Source organism: Panulirus ornatus, chromosome 57 (assembly GCF_036320965.1).
Source record: "Panulirus ornatus isolate Po-2019 chromosome 57, ASM3632096v1, whole genome shotgun sequence".
NCBI lineage: Eukaryota > Metazoa > Arthropoda > Malacostraca > Decapoda > Palinuridae > Panulirus > Panulirus ornatus.
Genome location: NC_092280.1, coordinates 31,192,677 through 31,209,652, shown reverse-complemented (window position 1 = coordinate 31,209,652; position 16,976 = coordinate 31,192,677). Strand labels below are relative to the sequence as shown.

The window sequence follows — 16,976 nt, the reverse complement described above, 5'->3', positions numbered from 1 at the left end:
TGCATTATTACATGACAGCTAGAGACTGAATGTGAATGAATGGGGCCTTTGTTGTCTTTTCCTAGCGCTACCTCACACACATGAGGGGGGGAGGGGGTTGTTATTCCATGTGTGGCGAGGTGGCGATGGGAACAAATAAAGGCAGACAGTATGAATTATGTACATGTGTATATATGTATATGTCTGTGTGTGTATATATATGTGTACATTGAGATGTATAGGTATGTATATTTGCGTGTGTGGACGTGCATGTATATACCTGTGTATGTGGATGGGTTGGGCCATTCTTTCATCTGTTTCCTTGCGCTACCTCGCTAACGCGGGAGACAGTGACAAAGCAAAGCAAAATATATATATTTCATTATCTTATTTATTTATTTATCATACTTTGTCGCTGTCTCCCGTGTTAGCAAGGTAGCACAAGGAAACAGATGAAAGAATGGCCCAACCCACCCACATACAAATGTATATACATACAAACAAATCATGATTTTTATTTTTTTTGCTATCTATGGGTTTTTCTTTGGCAATGTTAAAGCTGCATCCTCCTTAGTTTTCTGACATAATACTCAGTACTAATTATCTGTCACCTAAGAATGCTATTTTCTACAGATGTTTTACCATTTCCCCTCACGCTGAAATGGTTTGATCTTGTAATTCTATCTATCTATCTATTTCTATGAGGCCTATTCCTATCTGGAACTCCCTCAATGGGTGGCCACAACATTAAAGTCTCCATAAGTAGTAAACTCCAGTGCTGCTTCTAAGCCTTTAGTGCCCCACCATTAAAAGGGCACTAGCAGAAGGCAGCCCTAGCACAGTGTTTGCGGAGGCTCCCACCTAATGTTCCTACTGACTACTTTTCTGTTTTTAATTATCTGCCTCACAAGAAAATGCTGGGAAAACTCTCATTCTGTGCATAAATTCTTGTTTGCAGTACAAGAAAGTAGTAACTCCCTTCACTCACTCGAAATCATAAACGAATGATATAAATTCTTTGGCAAGTGTTGAGAGTATCATTCATGCACGTGAAACACACAACAGTGTGGTTGGTTGCCAAAACAAATGAAGAGAATTCTTCACATGCCATCATGCTGCTTTTGTGGGAAACAATAACTGATTGTAGAAGGATATGATGCATGCAAAATAAAATTTACTAGGTGATTACCTCTCATAAAATTCTACAAGCGCTACTTACTTTAATACATGGTTAAGATCAGGGCAAAGAACTGCACATAGAAAAATTGAAGCACAAGCATATACTGAACGATAAGCATCTAGCCTTTCCAGATTTTACTTACCATGATGATGCCATTGGTGTTGAAAGCTGTGAATACCAACATGAAAGCAAAACCCACAGTCAATATGCTTAAGAATGCCTTTTTTTCTTGATGACTTGTATTCCATCCTGCAACTAGGTTGCATTTATCTGATTCCACATCCTGGTCACTTCTTATTACTTCTGGTTCTCCAACCACAACACTTTCATCTACCAGACCATTTGCCTCTTCAGAAAACAATGGTCTGGTATCCTCCATGTCGTCTATATCTCTGGGAACACTTCTTCTACGGAAACTAATCATATTCTTGTTATACATTCACATTTTCATCACGGGAACATATGCTTTCTTTATCTTTACTAAAACTTAAATTTTCTATGATGTAATTCTTTAGTGACAAATCACAATTTTGTTGTCTTTAGTACAACTTACTCACACTCACTGACAGGATAGTTGGTTCTTATTTGTCAGGTTTATTCCTAATAGATCATATTACTGCACATCACAAAATCTTTAATTTTCTCTTGTAGTCCAAAGTTTATGGGAACCAAACCTCAAAGTACCACCTCCAATTGTAACTCATAACAGTGTCAGTATACTCAGTCCCATTTTATATCACTGATCAGGTTAATCCAAGGCTGCATAATATTGGCCAAATCAAAACGAGCTTTAGTAACTTTTTGATATGATGTACTTCAGTAAGGCTGCATAATATTGGCCAAATCAAAATGAGCTTTAGTAATTCTTTGATATGATGTATTTTAGTAAGGCTGCATCATATTGGACAAATTAAAACAAGCTTTAATAACTTTATGATACGACGTACTTCAGTCATAATGCCCCGCAAATATCAATGAAAAGCGGGGCAAAGGTAGTCCTGAGATTTATCTATAACTACAACATAGCTAAAAACTGTACTTATGCCTTATGTTCTTACCTAAAAGTACCTCTACCGGACTGAGTGATTCTCATTATGTCTCATTGAATTATATGTTCCTTTAAAGCTATGGCTGCTTTCAGCACACATAACGTCCTCTGGTAATGAATTCCATCTTTCAGTTCTCTATTTGGGAATTGTTCCCTCACTTCACTTCTTCCTCCAACTTTAACTCATGTGTTATAGCTATAACCTGTTGCTCTCCTCTTAACAAGCGTTACATATTGCTCTTTATCTATTTCCTTAATTCCTTTCACATACATTTATACAGCATAATGACATCACTTCTTATGCTAACTTCCTCTAAAATTAGAAGCTCCATTCTTTAAGCCTTTCTGCATAAATTTTTCAAGGTAGGCACCAAAAATGTTATTGTTCTCTGTACTTTTTCTATTTTATCTATGTATTTTTTCAATCATGGCTTTCAAACAACCGCAGCATATTCCAAAGTTTGTCGTATGAAGGTTACTGTTAAATTCTTTTTTATCATCATGTCTTCACCTATACATTTAAAGGCTACCCTCATAATAGATAATAATTTGCTCATATTTCTATCATGCCTTCATCTGCATATCTAAAGGTTATCTTCATGTTAGCTAATAATCTGTACCTATTTCTATGTCTTCATTTTTCTTTTTTTTTATGTTAGAGGCACCAGTCATGGACAAAAGTCCCCATCAAGGTTGGGCCTTAATTGAAATGTAGAGAGGATTATGAAAAAGAAAAAGAAGAGCCAGGGGAAAGTATTTCTAAATATTGGAGGAAGTGAAAAACCTCCTTTAAAATGTGCCAGGTCATAGTTATTGGGAAAGATGTGAGAGGGTAGAGAGTTCTAAAGCTTCAAAGTATGGGGACAGAAAAAGTAATTAAAACAATCTACCCTTGCCAACTGCCACACAGTAATCATGTGACACAGCAGCTCACTGCATATTGTGTGGTCTAGCCAGTGGTAGGAAAACACAAGCAGCCAGCTTGTGGCAGCAAAAACCAAAGTAGTACCTATAGAAGAGGAAACATGAACCAACATTGTGGTGTAGAGCAAGAAGGTCAACTGCCACATAGTAATCATGTGACACAGCAGCTCAATGCATAGTGTGTGGTCTAGCCAGTGGTGGGAAAACACAAGCAGTCAGCTTTTGGCAGCAAAACCAAAGTAATACCTATAAAAGAGGGAACATGAACCAACATTGTGGTGTAGAGCAAGAAGGTCAACTTTTGAAGTTAGCCTGAGAGAGTTTATAGGTTGAACCACTTTCAACCTAACCCTGTCAAGTAATGATGCATGGCTAGAACCATCCAAGATGTGAGAACTGTCAAGTAATGATGCATGGCTAGAACCATCCAAGACGTGAGAACTGTCAAGTAATGATGCATGGCTAGAACCATCCAAGATGTGAGAACTGTCAAGTAATGATGCATGGCTAGAACCATCCAAGATGTGAGAACTGTCAAGTAATGATGCATGGCTAGAACCATCCAAGATGTGAGAGCAGTGCTCCTACAAGGACAGATCAATCCTTTGCATAAAAGGAGCAACTGTTTGGAAGACAAATTCTTGATATCTAAACATGATCCCAGTTTCTCATAGGCAGAGTTAGTTACTTCCATAATGTGGGGTTTCCAAGAAAGAGTGAATGTTACAGTAATACCAAGTATGTTCATAGAGTCAAGAGGTGGAATCACAGAACCATCAAAGGAGAGAAGAAAGCTGTGAAAAATTTTTGATAGAGAGTTGGGTAGAAACTAGGTCATGGAGGCATTAAACTTAATCAGATTTTGTCTATCCCACTGAGATATACTGTCCAAGTATGAATTTACTGAGGAAGTTATATCAAGACGAGATGCAGATCAAGTAAGAGAAGGAACAGCAGAATTGAAAGATTTGGAGGACTGTAGTGTTGAGTCGTCAGCCTATGAGTGCATTTGGCTATTTGTGGAAGAAAGGAAATCATTCATAAAAAGGAGAAAAAGTGTAGGAGACGGGACAGACCGATGAGGCACACTGCTGTTGATGGAGAAAGGGAGGTAGGCTTATCCAACAACAACCATGGAGATAGACTGGCCAGACAGGAAGGTAGATATGAGAGAGCAAAGGGTGGAAGAGAAGCCAAAAGAGGGAAAGCTCAGAGGTGAGACTCCAATGCCACACCCTATCAAAAGTTTTGGATATGTCATAGGCAACTACATAGGATTCCCCAAATCTTTCAGAAATGATGAACAGGCATTAGTAAGATAGGGATGAATATCACCAGTGGATCTCATTCAAGGAAGCCATATTGATAATCAGAGAGAAGAATGTAAGATTCAAAATGTCTAGAGATATGGAAGTTGAGGAAGGATTCAAAGACTTTGGAAATGGTTTATGTCAAAGCAACAAGACTATAGTTTGAGGGGTTAGAATGGTTACCCTTCTTAGGCTACCTTCATATAAGCTATTAACCTATACATAGTTTTATCATGTCTTCATCTATATATCTAAAATTTATCTTCATGTTAGCTAATAATCTAAACATATCGTTAACATTCTCAATGCCATAGTCTCTTGGTGATAACTTATCCACTGCTTATGCCCAGATCTTTATCTTTCAACACTTTAATAAGAGTTCGATCTCCCATCTTATATCTGAGTCTCCTACCACTTTTTCCAAATTCTACTACAAGGCATTTATCTACATTACATTCCATACTCCAATCCTGGTCCCATCCACATATTCTTGTAACATCTTTTTTGAGTTCTAGACTTATATCTCTGCTTCTAGCTGGCCTAAAAATTTCTGCATCATCTGCGAAAATATTGTCATAGCCTGAACTCACATTATGACACATATTCACATATACTGTGAATGTTACTGATCCTTGAGGTAGTCTGTTGGTGACATCCTTCTATCCTAAAAACTTGCCCCCAATCAATGTTCTCATTTTCCTGTGGTTCAAGAAATGCTTCATCCAATTTAATAGGTTTCCTTGAATGACTTATTCATGCTCAAACCTCCAAATATTAATCTATGATGAGTTTCTTAAGATCCAGATACAGTATATGTAGTCAACCCATCCTTCCCTTCCCTAGGTTCCTGATACCCTGTCATAAAAAATTAAAAGATTTGTGACACAGGATTTTCCAGTTTTGAAACAAAACGTTTGTCAAATAAAAAGTCATGATTATCAAGGTGTTTTATCCATTTTTTCCTATTTTTCCTTCTAATATTTTACAATGCACTCTTGTAAGGGACACAGTTCAGTAGTTTATTTGTTCACCTATTTTTCCCTTCATGTATAACAGTGCTATGTTTGCTTGTTTCCATAACTTTGATAACTTTCCATCTGTTAGGGAATGCTTAAGAATGATCCTTACTGGAATACTTAAAGCTTCTGCATATTCATATAACACCCTGCAAGTTATCTTATCTGGCCCATATTGCTGTTTGCTGCATCACCACATGTGCTGGAATGTTTCTGTGTGCCTTTAAATTCATGCAGATACACTAAGCCACCTAGCAATAGGAAGTATACATGAGAACACAGCAATCAGAGATTTAGCAAAGGATCAGTTTAACCCCATCACTCTATTTCTTTATGGAACTATATGAATATGACATCAGAGCATTCCTTACACTTAGCATAAGTAATCTGAATTAGCACAGCATAGTTCTTTTTGATCCTACAGTATTATATTAATGATAAAGGGAGAAGGCTAAGAAAATAAAGGAAAAGAGAACTTATCAAAACCTTATCTAACTTCCAATAGCAGTCAAAATTTATTTCAATTTCCAGCGTCATACTCTATATATATCAAACATGCCCATGATCAAGTGTTGCTACAACAAGCAAAATACTTATATAGAAAAAATTGACATATAAGGCAACTGGTGGTGCTAAAACCACCCTCAAAAGAAGCAATCATTCCATGTAGTACTTGGCAGCAGACACATTAATCTTCATATATTTCAACAGTAAATCCCAGCTTCTATGATAAGTTACAAAGGCATACAAAGAATACATAGGAATTCAAACAGCAATAGACCATTGGGTCCTTTTGAGGCTGTTTGTGATAATGGAAAATATCAGAATCTCACAGAATAGTGTGGTAAAAGTTAGAAAACATAGAGATAATTCAAAGAAAATAACCTGCAAACTGTCATTTTGACTATGGAGGTGTGCAAATAATGAAAGTTGTGGACTTGAAGCAAAATATTTATCATCTACTCTTAAACGTAAATATGGAACTGCTTTCAATAACTCTACTTGTCAAATCTTTCTGTATGTTAACAATCCTGCTGAAGAAAACTTACTTCATTTGAGGTAAATCATTTGCCCAGAAGCCTGTACCCATTACTACAAGTAAAATCAGCCAAATCAAGTTATTGGTAATTTGACAAATCATCAAAGCCTTTCATCATTTTGAATAATTGTATAAGATCACCTCTTGTTAAATGAGGTTATCAATGGGTCTGTCAATTTTCGAATATGTTCTATTTATTTTTTTGGAGATAAATCCGTTTTCCCTGATCTTATTAGGCCTCCCCACAATATTATGTACTGTCCTTTGATGACAAGAAAAAAAATTACCACCCATAAATCTTATTTTCAATACAGAAAACTAACCCAACTAATGAATGAATAATTTGCCATGGTCTACAAAATTACTAGTCATTTCTACTTTAACTCTGAGGGTTAATCTCAGCCCACTGAGGAAGTGAAGTGGTTTCCAGAAGTTTTGCTCACTGTTCATTTGTCTTTCTCTGTTCTACTTTAACCTCATCCTCTTCCTCATTTTCAAAGATGTTTAGAGAGCAATAAACTTACCATAGAATTGTCAAGCTTACTTAAAAGTCAACTCAGTTAGTATTATAGTGTTCCCTCAACTGTAACACAACTATTGAAAGAATTTTTCTTGATATTTTAGTTAAATTTGCTGCATTTATAAACCAAAACTTTATCAAACATAACTATTAAATTTGGATGGAGTGATTTCATTCTGCGATGCTAGTGTAGTGTTTTGAGAATACAGTAACAGTTGTGGAGCATGATCTGGAGCTTTATATTACATGCTGAAATAAGCTGTACTGGAATAGTGGAACAGTGGTGCATTGGTCACTCTGGAATACATAAATATGCTGGTGCTAAAAGTTAAATCAACTGCACATATAAGTGAAGGTGCATATGAATGTGCATACAATTTACAGGGCATTTTGAGACTATTTTGCAGACTGACTTGGCAGGTTAGAGGCTAAAAGGTCCCTAATGAATGCAGGCCTTTGGGCCACAGGGTCTTTGGGTAGAATGAAAATGCATATACATTCAGACAGCGCTGTATTTGTCTGTACTGGCACAGATGGGTTGCCTCTCTTCTGGTATGGGTTTATCCATGCATTAAACAGGCTGTGAAAGGGACAGCTACATGTCCAGGCTGGACTTTGAAGGACATGGTTGCCTGCAAAGGAGCCTTTCGGTTAGGAGTGTGTCCCATGGAGCTGTTGCAGTAGTGGATGGTCCCCTCCACACACACACACACACACACAATTCCCTCCATTTCACAGGTCTGGCCAATTGATATAGACTAAAAAGTGTAGAAGTATGAGGTGCTACACGTAAAATCCCACACTTTTTCTATGAGAATGTACAGAATCTATCCATACCACCATCAATATCAATGAACTAGAACACTCTGAGTCCTCTTTCTGAACAAGTTACCATAATAGTTTATTTATATTCTTAATGTTAGATGAAGCTATTGACAGGTTTTGGAGTCATTTTGCAATTGCATTACCAATTTTATATTTAACTTATATCTACCCAGATGTACATAACAGCGCTGACTTATTCAAATTCTTAACAATGTGTTCTTTATTGTGATCACAGTGTTACTGTATTGTCTAAACATCATACTGACATAGAAAAAGAATATGAAGTGATGGCCAGGTATAATGCAGCGTATATCTAGGGTCACCTCCGTATGTTATATATCTGAGAGACAGATGCCCCTACATATACCAATATATAACCTAATCAAGCTATTACACTAGACAATTACAAGTAATTGACACGCCAAAGGAAACTTCATTTTCTCTAACTAGCAATAACACCGTTCTCCTAATCTTATGATTTTCCATCAGATGAAGTAATTATTGAGATAAACTAATATTTGAAACTTGTGTACAATCATGTAATTATTTCATTCTCACTGATATTAGTTTCCAACATCCAGCAACTTTTGGAAATTCAAGTCATAGTTTAAGGAATTTCAAGACCCTTTCCCTCCAAACCATTTTTCCCACAAATGATTATTTCCCTAAGAAATTCCGATAATTGCATTAGAAAATTATTGTATTTTTCTAAGTCCATTGTTGATGTGTGGCCTGTGTGAGTATGTGTGTGTGTGTGTGATTGTATGCCTGTGTATGTGTGTGAGTATGTGTGTGTATGTATGTGTATGTGTGAGTGTATGCATGTGTGTATGTATGTGTATGTGTGTATGTATGTGTATGTGTGTATGTGTATATATGTATGTATGTATATGTGTGTATGTATATGTGTGTATATGTGTATGTATGTGTATGTATATGTGTGTATGTATGTGTATGTGTGTATATGTGTATGTATATGTGTATGTATATGTATGTGTATATGTGTATGTATATGCATGTGTGTATGTATATGAGTATGAATGTGTATATGTATATGTATACGTGTCTAAATGTGTGTGAATGTAACCAAGATGAGAAAAAAGGAGAGATAGGTAGTATGTTTGAGGAAAGGAACCTGGATGTTTTGGCTCTGAGTGAAACAAAGCTCAAGGGTAAAGGGGAAGAGTGGTTTGGGAATGTCTTGGGAGTAAAGTCAGGGGTTGGTGAGAGGACAAGAGCAAGGGAAGGACTAGCACTATTCCTGAAACAGGAGTCGTGGGAGTATGTGATACAGCGTAAGAAAGTAAACTCTAGATTGATATGGGTAAAAATGAAAGTGGATAGAGAGAGATGGGTGATTATTGGTGCATATGCACCTGGGCATGAGAAGAAAGATCATGAGAGGCAAGTGTTTTGGGAGCAGATGAGTGAGTGTGTTAGTAGTTTTGATGCACAAGACCGGGTTATAGCGATGGGTGAGTTGAATGCAAAGGTGAGTAAAGTGGCAGTTGAGGGAATAATTGGTGTACATGGGGTGTTCAGTGTTGTAAATGGAAATAGTGAAGAGCTTGTAGATTTGTGTGCTGAAACAGGACTGGTGATTGGGAATACCTGGTTTAAAAAGCGAGATATACATAAGTATACGTATGTAAGTAGGAGATAAGGCCAGAGAGCTAATGTTAATGTGCTGAGAGGTGCAACTGGATGGATGTCTGATCATTATCTTGTGGAGGGTAAGGTGAAGGTCTGAAGATGTTTTCAGAAAAGAAGAAAGAATGTTGGGGTGAAAAGAGTGGTGAGAGTAAGTGAGCTTGGGAAAGAGACTAGAGTAAGGAAGTACCAGGAGAGACTGAGTTCAGAATGGAAAAAGGTGAGAACAAAGATGTAAGGGGAGTTGGGGAGGAATGGGATGTATTTAGGGAAGCAGTGATGGCTTGCGCAAAAGATGCTTGTGGCATGAGAAGCGTGGGAGGTGGGCAGATCAGAAAGGGTAGTGAGTGGTGGGATGAAGAAATAAGATTATTAGTGAAAGAGAAGAGAGAGGCATTTGGATGATTTTTGCAAGGAAATAATGCAAATGAGAGGGAGATGTATAAAAGAAAGAGGCAGGAGGTCAAGAGAAAGGTGCAAGAAGCGAAAAAGAGGGCAAATGAGAGTTGGGGTGAGAGAGTATCATTAAATTTTAGGGAGAATAAAAAAGATGTTTTGGAAGGAGGTAAATAAAGTGCGTAAGACAAGGGAACAAATGGAAACTTCAGTGAAGGGGCTAATGGGGAGGTGATAACAAGTAGTGGTAATGTGAGAAGGAGATGGAGTGAGTATTTTGAAGGTTTGTTGAATGTGTTTGATGATAGAGTGGCAGATATAGGGTGTTTTGGTCGAGGTGGTGTGCAAAGTGAGAGAGTTAGGGAAAATAATTTGGTAAACAGAGAAGAGGTAGTAAAAGCTTTGCGGAAGATGAAAGCCAGCAAGGCAGCGGGTTTGGATGGTATTGCCGTGGAATTTGTTAAAAAAGGGGGTGACTGTATTGTTGACTGGTTGGTAAGGTTATTTAATGTATGTATGATTCATGGTGAGGTGCCTTAGGATTGGCGGAATGCTTGCATAGTGCCATTGTACAAAGGCAAAGGGGATAAAAGTGAGTGCCCAAATCAAAGAGGTATAAGTTTGTTGAGTATTCCTGGTAAATTATATGGGAGGGTATTGATTGAGAGGATGAAGGCATGTACAGAGCATCAGATTGGGGAAGAGCAGTGTGGTTTCAGAAGTGGTAGAGGATATGTGGATCAGGTGTTTGCTTTGAAGAATGTATGTGAGAAATACTTAGAAAAGCAAATGGATTTGTATGCAGCATTTATGGATCTGGAGAAGGCATATGATAGAGTTGATAGAGATGCTCTGTGGAAGGTATTAAGAATATATGGCGTGGGAGGCAAGTTGTTAGAAGCAGTGAAAAGTTTTTATCGAGGATGTAAGGCATGTGTACGTGTAGGAAGAGAGGAAAGTGACTGGTTCTCAGTGAATGTAGGTTTGCAGCAGGGGTGTGTGATGTCTCCATGGTTGTTTAATTTGTTTATGGATGGGGTTGTTAGGGAGGTGAATGCAAGAGTTCTGGAAAGAGGGGCAAGTATGCAGTCTGTTGTGGATGAGAGATCTTGGGAAGTGAGTCAGCTGTTGTTCGCTGATGATAAAGTGCTGGTGGCTGATTCGTGTGAGAAACTGCAGAAGCTGGTGACCGAGTTTGGTAAAGTGTGTGAAAGAAGAAAGCTGAAAGTAAATGTGAATAAGAGCAAGGTTATTAGGTACAGTAGGGTTGAGGGACAAGTCAATTGGGAGGTAAGTTTGAATGGAGAAAAACTGGAGGAAGTGAAGTGTTTTAGATATCTGGGAGTGGATTTGGCAGTGGATGGAACTATGGAAGCTGAAGTGACTCATAGGGTGGGGGAGGGGCAAAAGTTCTGGGAGCGTTGAAGAATGTGTGGAAGATGAGAACATTATCTTGGAAAGCAAAAATGGGTATGTTTGAAGGAATAGTGGTCCCAACAAAGTTATATGGTTGCGAGGCGTGGGCTATGGATAGAGTTGTGCGGAGGAGGGTGGATGTGCTGGAAATGAGATGTTTGAGGACAATATGTGGTTTGAGGTGGTTTGATCGAGTAAGTAATAATAGAGGAAGAGAGATGTGTGGTAATAAAAAGAGTGTGGTTGAGAGAGCAGAAGAGGGTGTTTTGAAATGGTTTGGTCACATGGAGAGAATGAGTGAGGAAAGATTGACAAAGAGGATATATGTGTCAGAGGTGGAGGGAACGAGGAGAAGTGGGAGACCAAATTAGAGGTGGAAAGATGGAGTGAAAAGATTTTGAGTGATTGGGGCCTGAACATGCAGGAGGGTGAAAGGCGTGCAAGGAATAGAGTGAAGTGGAACGATGTGATATAACAGGGTCGACATGCTGTCAATGGATTGAACCAGGGCATGTGAAGCGTCTGGGGTAAACCATGGAAAGTTGTGTGGGGCCTGGATGTGGAAAGGGAGCTGTGGTTTCGGTGCATTATTACGTGACAGCTAGAGGCTGAATGTGAACGAAAGTGGCCTTTGTTGTCTTTTCCTAGCGCTACCTCGTGCACATTTGGGGGGAGGGGGTGGTTATTTCATGTGTGGCGTGGTGGAGATGGGAATGAATAATGGCAGACAGTATGAATCATGTGCATGTGTATAAATGTATATGTCTATGTGTGTATATATATGTTGAGATGTATAGGTATGTATATTTGTGTGTGTGGACGTGTATGTGGGTGGGTTGGGCCATTCTTTCATCTGTTTCCTTGCGCTACCTCGCTAACGCAGGAGACAGTGACAAAGCAAAATATATAAAAAATATAAAACATGTGTATGCATGTGTGCATGTATATGTGTATGTATATGTGTATGCATGTGTATGTATGTGTGTGTATATATGTGTGTGTATATGTATGTATATGTGTATGCCTGTGTATGTATATGTATGGATATGTGTATGTATATGCGTATGCATGTGTATGTGTATATGTATATGTATATGTGTGTGTATGTGTGGGGGTGGACACCTGGCCGGAGGTCTGGGGAGGGTCATTTCTTCACTTAAATCTGCTTTAGTGAAAATGTTTTCCCCATTATCTTTGGTCTTCCAAAGGATTGTGACTTTCATTTCTATGACAAATTACCATATTTTTGTGATTTCCCGAACCTGGATCCCAGTGGGATGCCTCATTATCCCACATGGGAAAAAGTTATCATCAGTATACAAGTATACAGTAACATAACACGTGCATGGTTAACTCTATAATCTAACGATCATCTACAATGTATACCTCATAATATACTGCCAAATATGTGGTATACTGCCAAATATGTGGTATACTGCCAGATATGTGGTATACTGCCAGATATATGGTATACTGCCAGATATGTGGTATGATACCAGATCTGTGGTATAGTGCCAGATATGTGGTATACTGCCAGATATGTGGTATACTACCCGATATGTGGTATACTACCAGACATGTGGTATATTGCCAGATATGTAGTATACTACCAAATATGTGGTATATTGCTAGATATGTGGTATACTGCCAGATTTGTGGTATACTACCAGATATGTGGTATATTGCCAGATATGTGGTATATTGCCAGATATGTGGTACTATGGCAGATACGTGATATATTGCAAGATATGTGGTATACTGCCAGATATGTGGTATACTGCCAGATGTGGCATACTACCAGATATGTGGTATACCAGATATGTGGTATATTGCCAGATATGTGGTATACTACCAAATATGTGGTATATTGCCAGATATGTGGTATACTGCCAGAATTGTGGTATACTACCAGATATGTGGTATACTGCCAGATATGTGGTATATTGTCAGATATGTGGTACTATGGCAGATATGTGATATATTGCAAGATATGTGGTATACTGCCAGATATGTGGTATATTGCCAGATATGTGGTACTATGGCAGATATGTGGTATATTGCCAGATATGTGGTATACTGCCAGATATGTGGTATATTGTCAGATACGTGGTACTATGGCAGATATGTGATATACTGCAAGATATGTGGTATACTGCCAGATATGTGGTACATTGCCAGATATGTGGTACTATGGCAGATATGTGGTATATTGCCAGATATGTGGTATACTGCCAGATGTGGTATACTACCAGATATGTGGTATACTACCAGATATGTGGTATATTGCCAGATATGTAGTATACTACCAAATATGTGGTATATTGCCTGATACGTGGTATACTGCCAGATTTGTGGTATACTACCAGATATGTGGTATACCGCCAGATATGTGGTATATTGCCAGATATGTGGTACTATGGCAGATATGTGATGTATTGCAAGATATGTGGTATACTGCCAGATGTGGTATACTGCCAGATATGTGGTATATTGCCAGATATGTGGTATATTGCCAGGTATGTGGTACTATGGCAGATATGTGATATATTGCAAGATATGTGGTATACTGCCAGATGTGGTATACTGCCAGATATGTGGTATATTGCCAGATATGTGGTACTATGGCAGATATGTGATATATTGCAAGATATGTGGTATACTGCCAGATGTGGTATACTGCCAGATATGTGGTATATGCCAGATATGTGGTACTATGGCAGATATGTGGTATATTGACAGATATGTGGTATACTGCCAGATATGTGGTATATTACCAGATATGTGGTACTATGGCAGATATGTGGTATATTCCAGACAGTATACTTTACGGAAGACAGTTCACGATGTACAACACCAACTCTACAATAACAACAACATCGTTAAGACTGTATACCACAGGAATATAAGTACCTACTTTAACACTTATAATATTGCGTGTAAATATAAGTACCTACTTTAACACTTATAATATTGCGTGTAAATATAAGTACCTACTTTAACACTTATAATATTGTGAGTAAATATAAGTACCTACTTTAACACTTATAATATTGTGAGTAAATACTTATTTGCATGTAAGGAGAGGCAGTTTTAGTCATGATATATAATCTCTATGAAAGTCTCAAGTACATGTATAGTATTACAGGTACGTGCCCCTCACACCATCACAACTGAACACACCCTACAAGTTTTCCATCACCGAACTGAAGGCCATTTCAAAGCCAGGAAAGACCATCTTCACTTAAAACTTTAGCATAATAAGAGCCATTTGTTCTCGTCCATCTCCGGCTTACTGTGGACAGTGAGCTGTGGTGTTGGTATATTACACATGACAACGCTCTCTCTCTCTCTCTCTAAGCATATTATATATATATATATATATATATATATATATATATATATATATATATATATATATATATATATATATATATATATATATATCTTGGAAAGGCTCACAATTTTGCGCGTGATCAAGTATATTCCTATGAGTCCACGGGGACATGGAAACACAAGTTCCCAAGTGCACTTTCGTGTAATAATCACATAATCAGGGGAGATACAAGAGAGAAATATAAATCAGTTGATGAATCCCTTACGTTAGCAAAGAAATCATTCTATAAAGTTCAGCCCAAACCTCCCATTGACACCAAGAATTTTTCACTTCTCATTTAATAATAATTTTACTTTACTTCCCATGTCGCTTAAATCCTTTAATGTAAATGTTGCCTTCAGCAACAATAATACTATAAAGAATATCTTAATCAGGAACTCACCAGAAAATTCTCCTAGGTGCTTCTATAAAGTACCATGTAGAAATTGTGATAAATTTTAAGTTGGGCAGACTGGTAAGGATCTTTGTTAGACTTCAGCAACAAATATAGTATAAGAACAGAACAAGAATCAAATGCCTTCTTTAATCACGCTAAAAACTATGATCATTGTATTGATTGGAGTTATGCCATCTCAGTTATTAACTCTAATCCAGTACCAGGAGAAATATCATTGAATCTTCTATTATTGAATACATAAAGTTATAATCTTACTATTTGTGATGGTCTATATAAATTGGATATCTTTATTGATGATAAAATTTGTAAACAATTCACCTTCTTGTCCAAATAATAAGTTTATGTTACGCTCGTTGTCTGTCTTGGTCAATCCCATGTTTACCAAATGGCGTCCTAGCTACATCTCTTCGTTGTTTATCAACAAACTGTTATATTTCTTGTGTCTCCCCTGATGGTATGATTATTACATGAAAGTGCACTTGGGAACTTGTGTTTCATTTTCCCCGTGGACTCATAGGAATATACTTATATATATATATATATATATATATATATATATATATATATATATATATATATATATATATATATATATATATATATATATATATATATATATATATATATATATATATATATATATATATATATATATATATATATATATATATATATATATATATATATATATATATATATTTCTTTCGTTTCTTTCAAACTTCGCCATTTCCCGCGTTAGCGAGGTAGCGTTTAGAACAGAGGACTGGGCCTTTGAGGGAATATCCTCACCTGGCCCCCTTCTCTGTTCCTTCTTTTGGAAAATTAAAAAAAAAAAAAAAAACTAAAGGGGACCGGAGCGGGGGCTAGAAACCCTCCTCTCCTTGTATGTTAACTTTCAAAAAGGGGAAACATCCTCCTCGAAGGCTCAGATTGGGGTGTCTAAATGTGTGTGGATGTAACCAAGATGAGAAAAAAGGAGAGATAGATAGTATGTTTAAGGAAAGGAACCCGGATGTTTTGGCTCTGAGTGAAACGAAGCTGAAGGGTAAAGGGGAAGAGTGGTTTGGGAATGTCTTGGGAGTAAAGTCAGAGGTTAGTGAGAGGACAAGAGCAAGGGAAGGAGTAGCACTACTCCTGAAACAGGAGTCGTGGGAGTATGTGATAGTGTTAGAAAGTAAACTCTAGATTGATATGGGTAAGACTGAAAGTGGATGGAGAGAGATGGGTGATTATTGGTGCATATGCATCTGGGCATGAGAAGAAAGATCATGAGAGGCAAGTGTTTTGGGAGCAGCTGAATGAGTGTGTTAGTAGTTTTGATGCACGAGACCGGGTTATAGTGATGGGTGATTTGAATGCAAAGGTAAGTAGTGTGGCAGTTGAGGGAATAATTGGTGTACATGGGGTGTTCATTGTTGTAAATGGAAATGGTGAAGAGTTTGTAGATTTGTGTGCTGAAAAATGACTGGTGATTGGGAATACCTGGTTTAAAAAGAGAGATATATATAAGTATACATATGTAAGTAGGAGAGATGGCCAGAGAGCGTTATCAGATTAAATGTTAATTGATAGGTGCGCGAAAGAGAGACTTCTGGATGTTAATGTGCTGAGAGGTGCAACTGGATGTCTGATCATTATCTTGTGGAGGCAAAGGTGAAGATTTGTAGTGGTTTTCAGAAAAGAAGAGTGAATGTTGGGGGTGAAGAGAGTGGTGAGAGTAAGTGAGCTTGGGAAGGAGATTTGTGTGAGGAAGTACCAGGAGAGACTGAGTACAGAATGGAAAAAGGTGAGAACAAAGGAGGTAAGGGGAGTGGGGGAGGAATGGGATGTATTTACGGAAGCAGTGATGGCTTGCGCAAAAGATGCTTGTGGCATGAGAAGC

The 16,976-nt window shown here is 37.7% G+C and overlaps 1 protein-coding gene across 3 annotated transcripts in view; it reads right to left on the bottom strand.

Annotated features, from left to right (window-relative positions):
* Positions 1–16,976, bottom strand: part of LOC139766416 (UNC93-like protein MFSD11) — a 138,466-nt gene that overhangs the window by 104,869 nt on the left and 16,621 nt on the right. Inside the window, exons 1-2 of one of the 3 annotated variants that reach the window (XM_071695059.1) lie at positions 12,690–12,709; positions 1,302–1,575 (exon numbers count right to left, since the gene is read on the bottom strand). The exons of the other annotated variants lie outside the window; for them this stretch is intronic. Of the exons in view, the coding sequence (XP_071551160.1) occupies positions 1,302–1,575; positions 12,690–12,694 (279 nt within the window). The 5' untranslated portion in view covers positions 12,695–12,709. Of the gene's footprint in view, positions 1–1,301; positions 1,576–12,689; positions 12,710–16,976 lie in introns of those variants that run through there. 3 annotated transcript variants of the gene reach the window in all.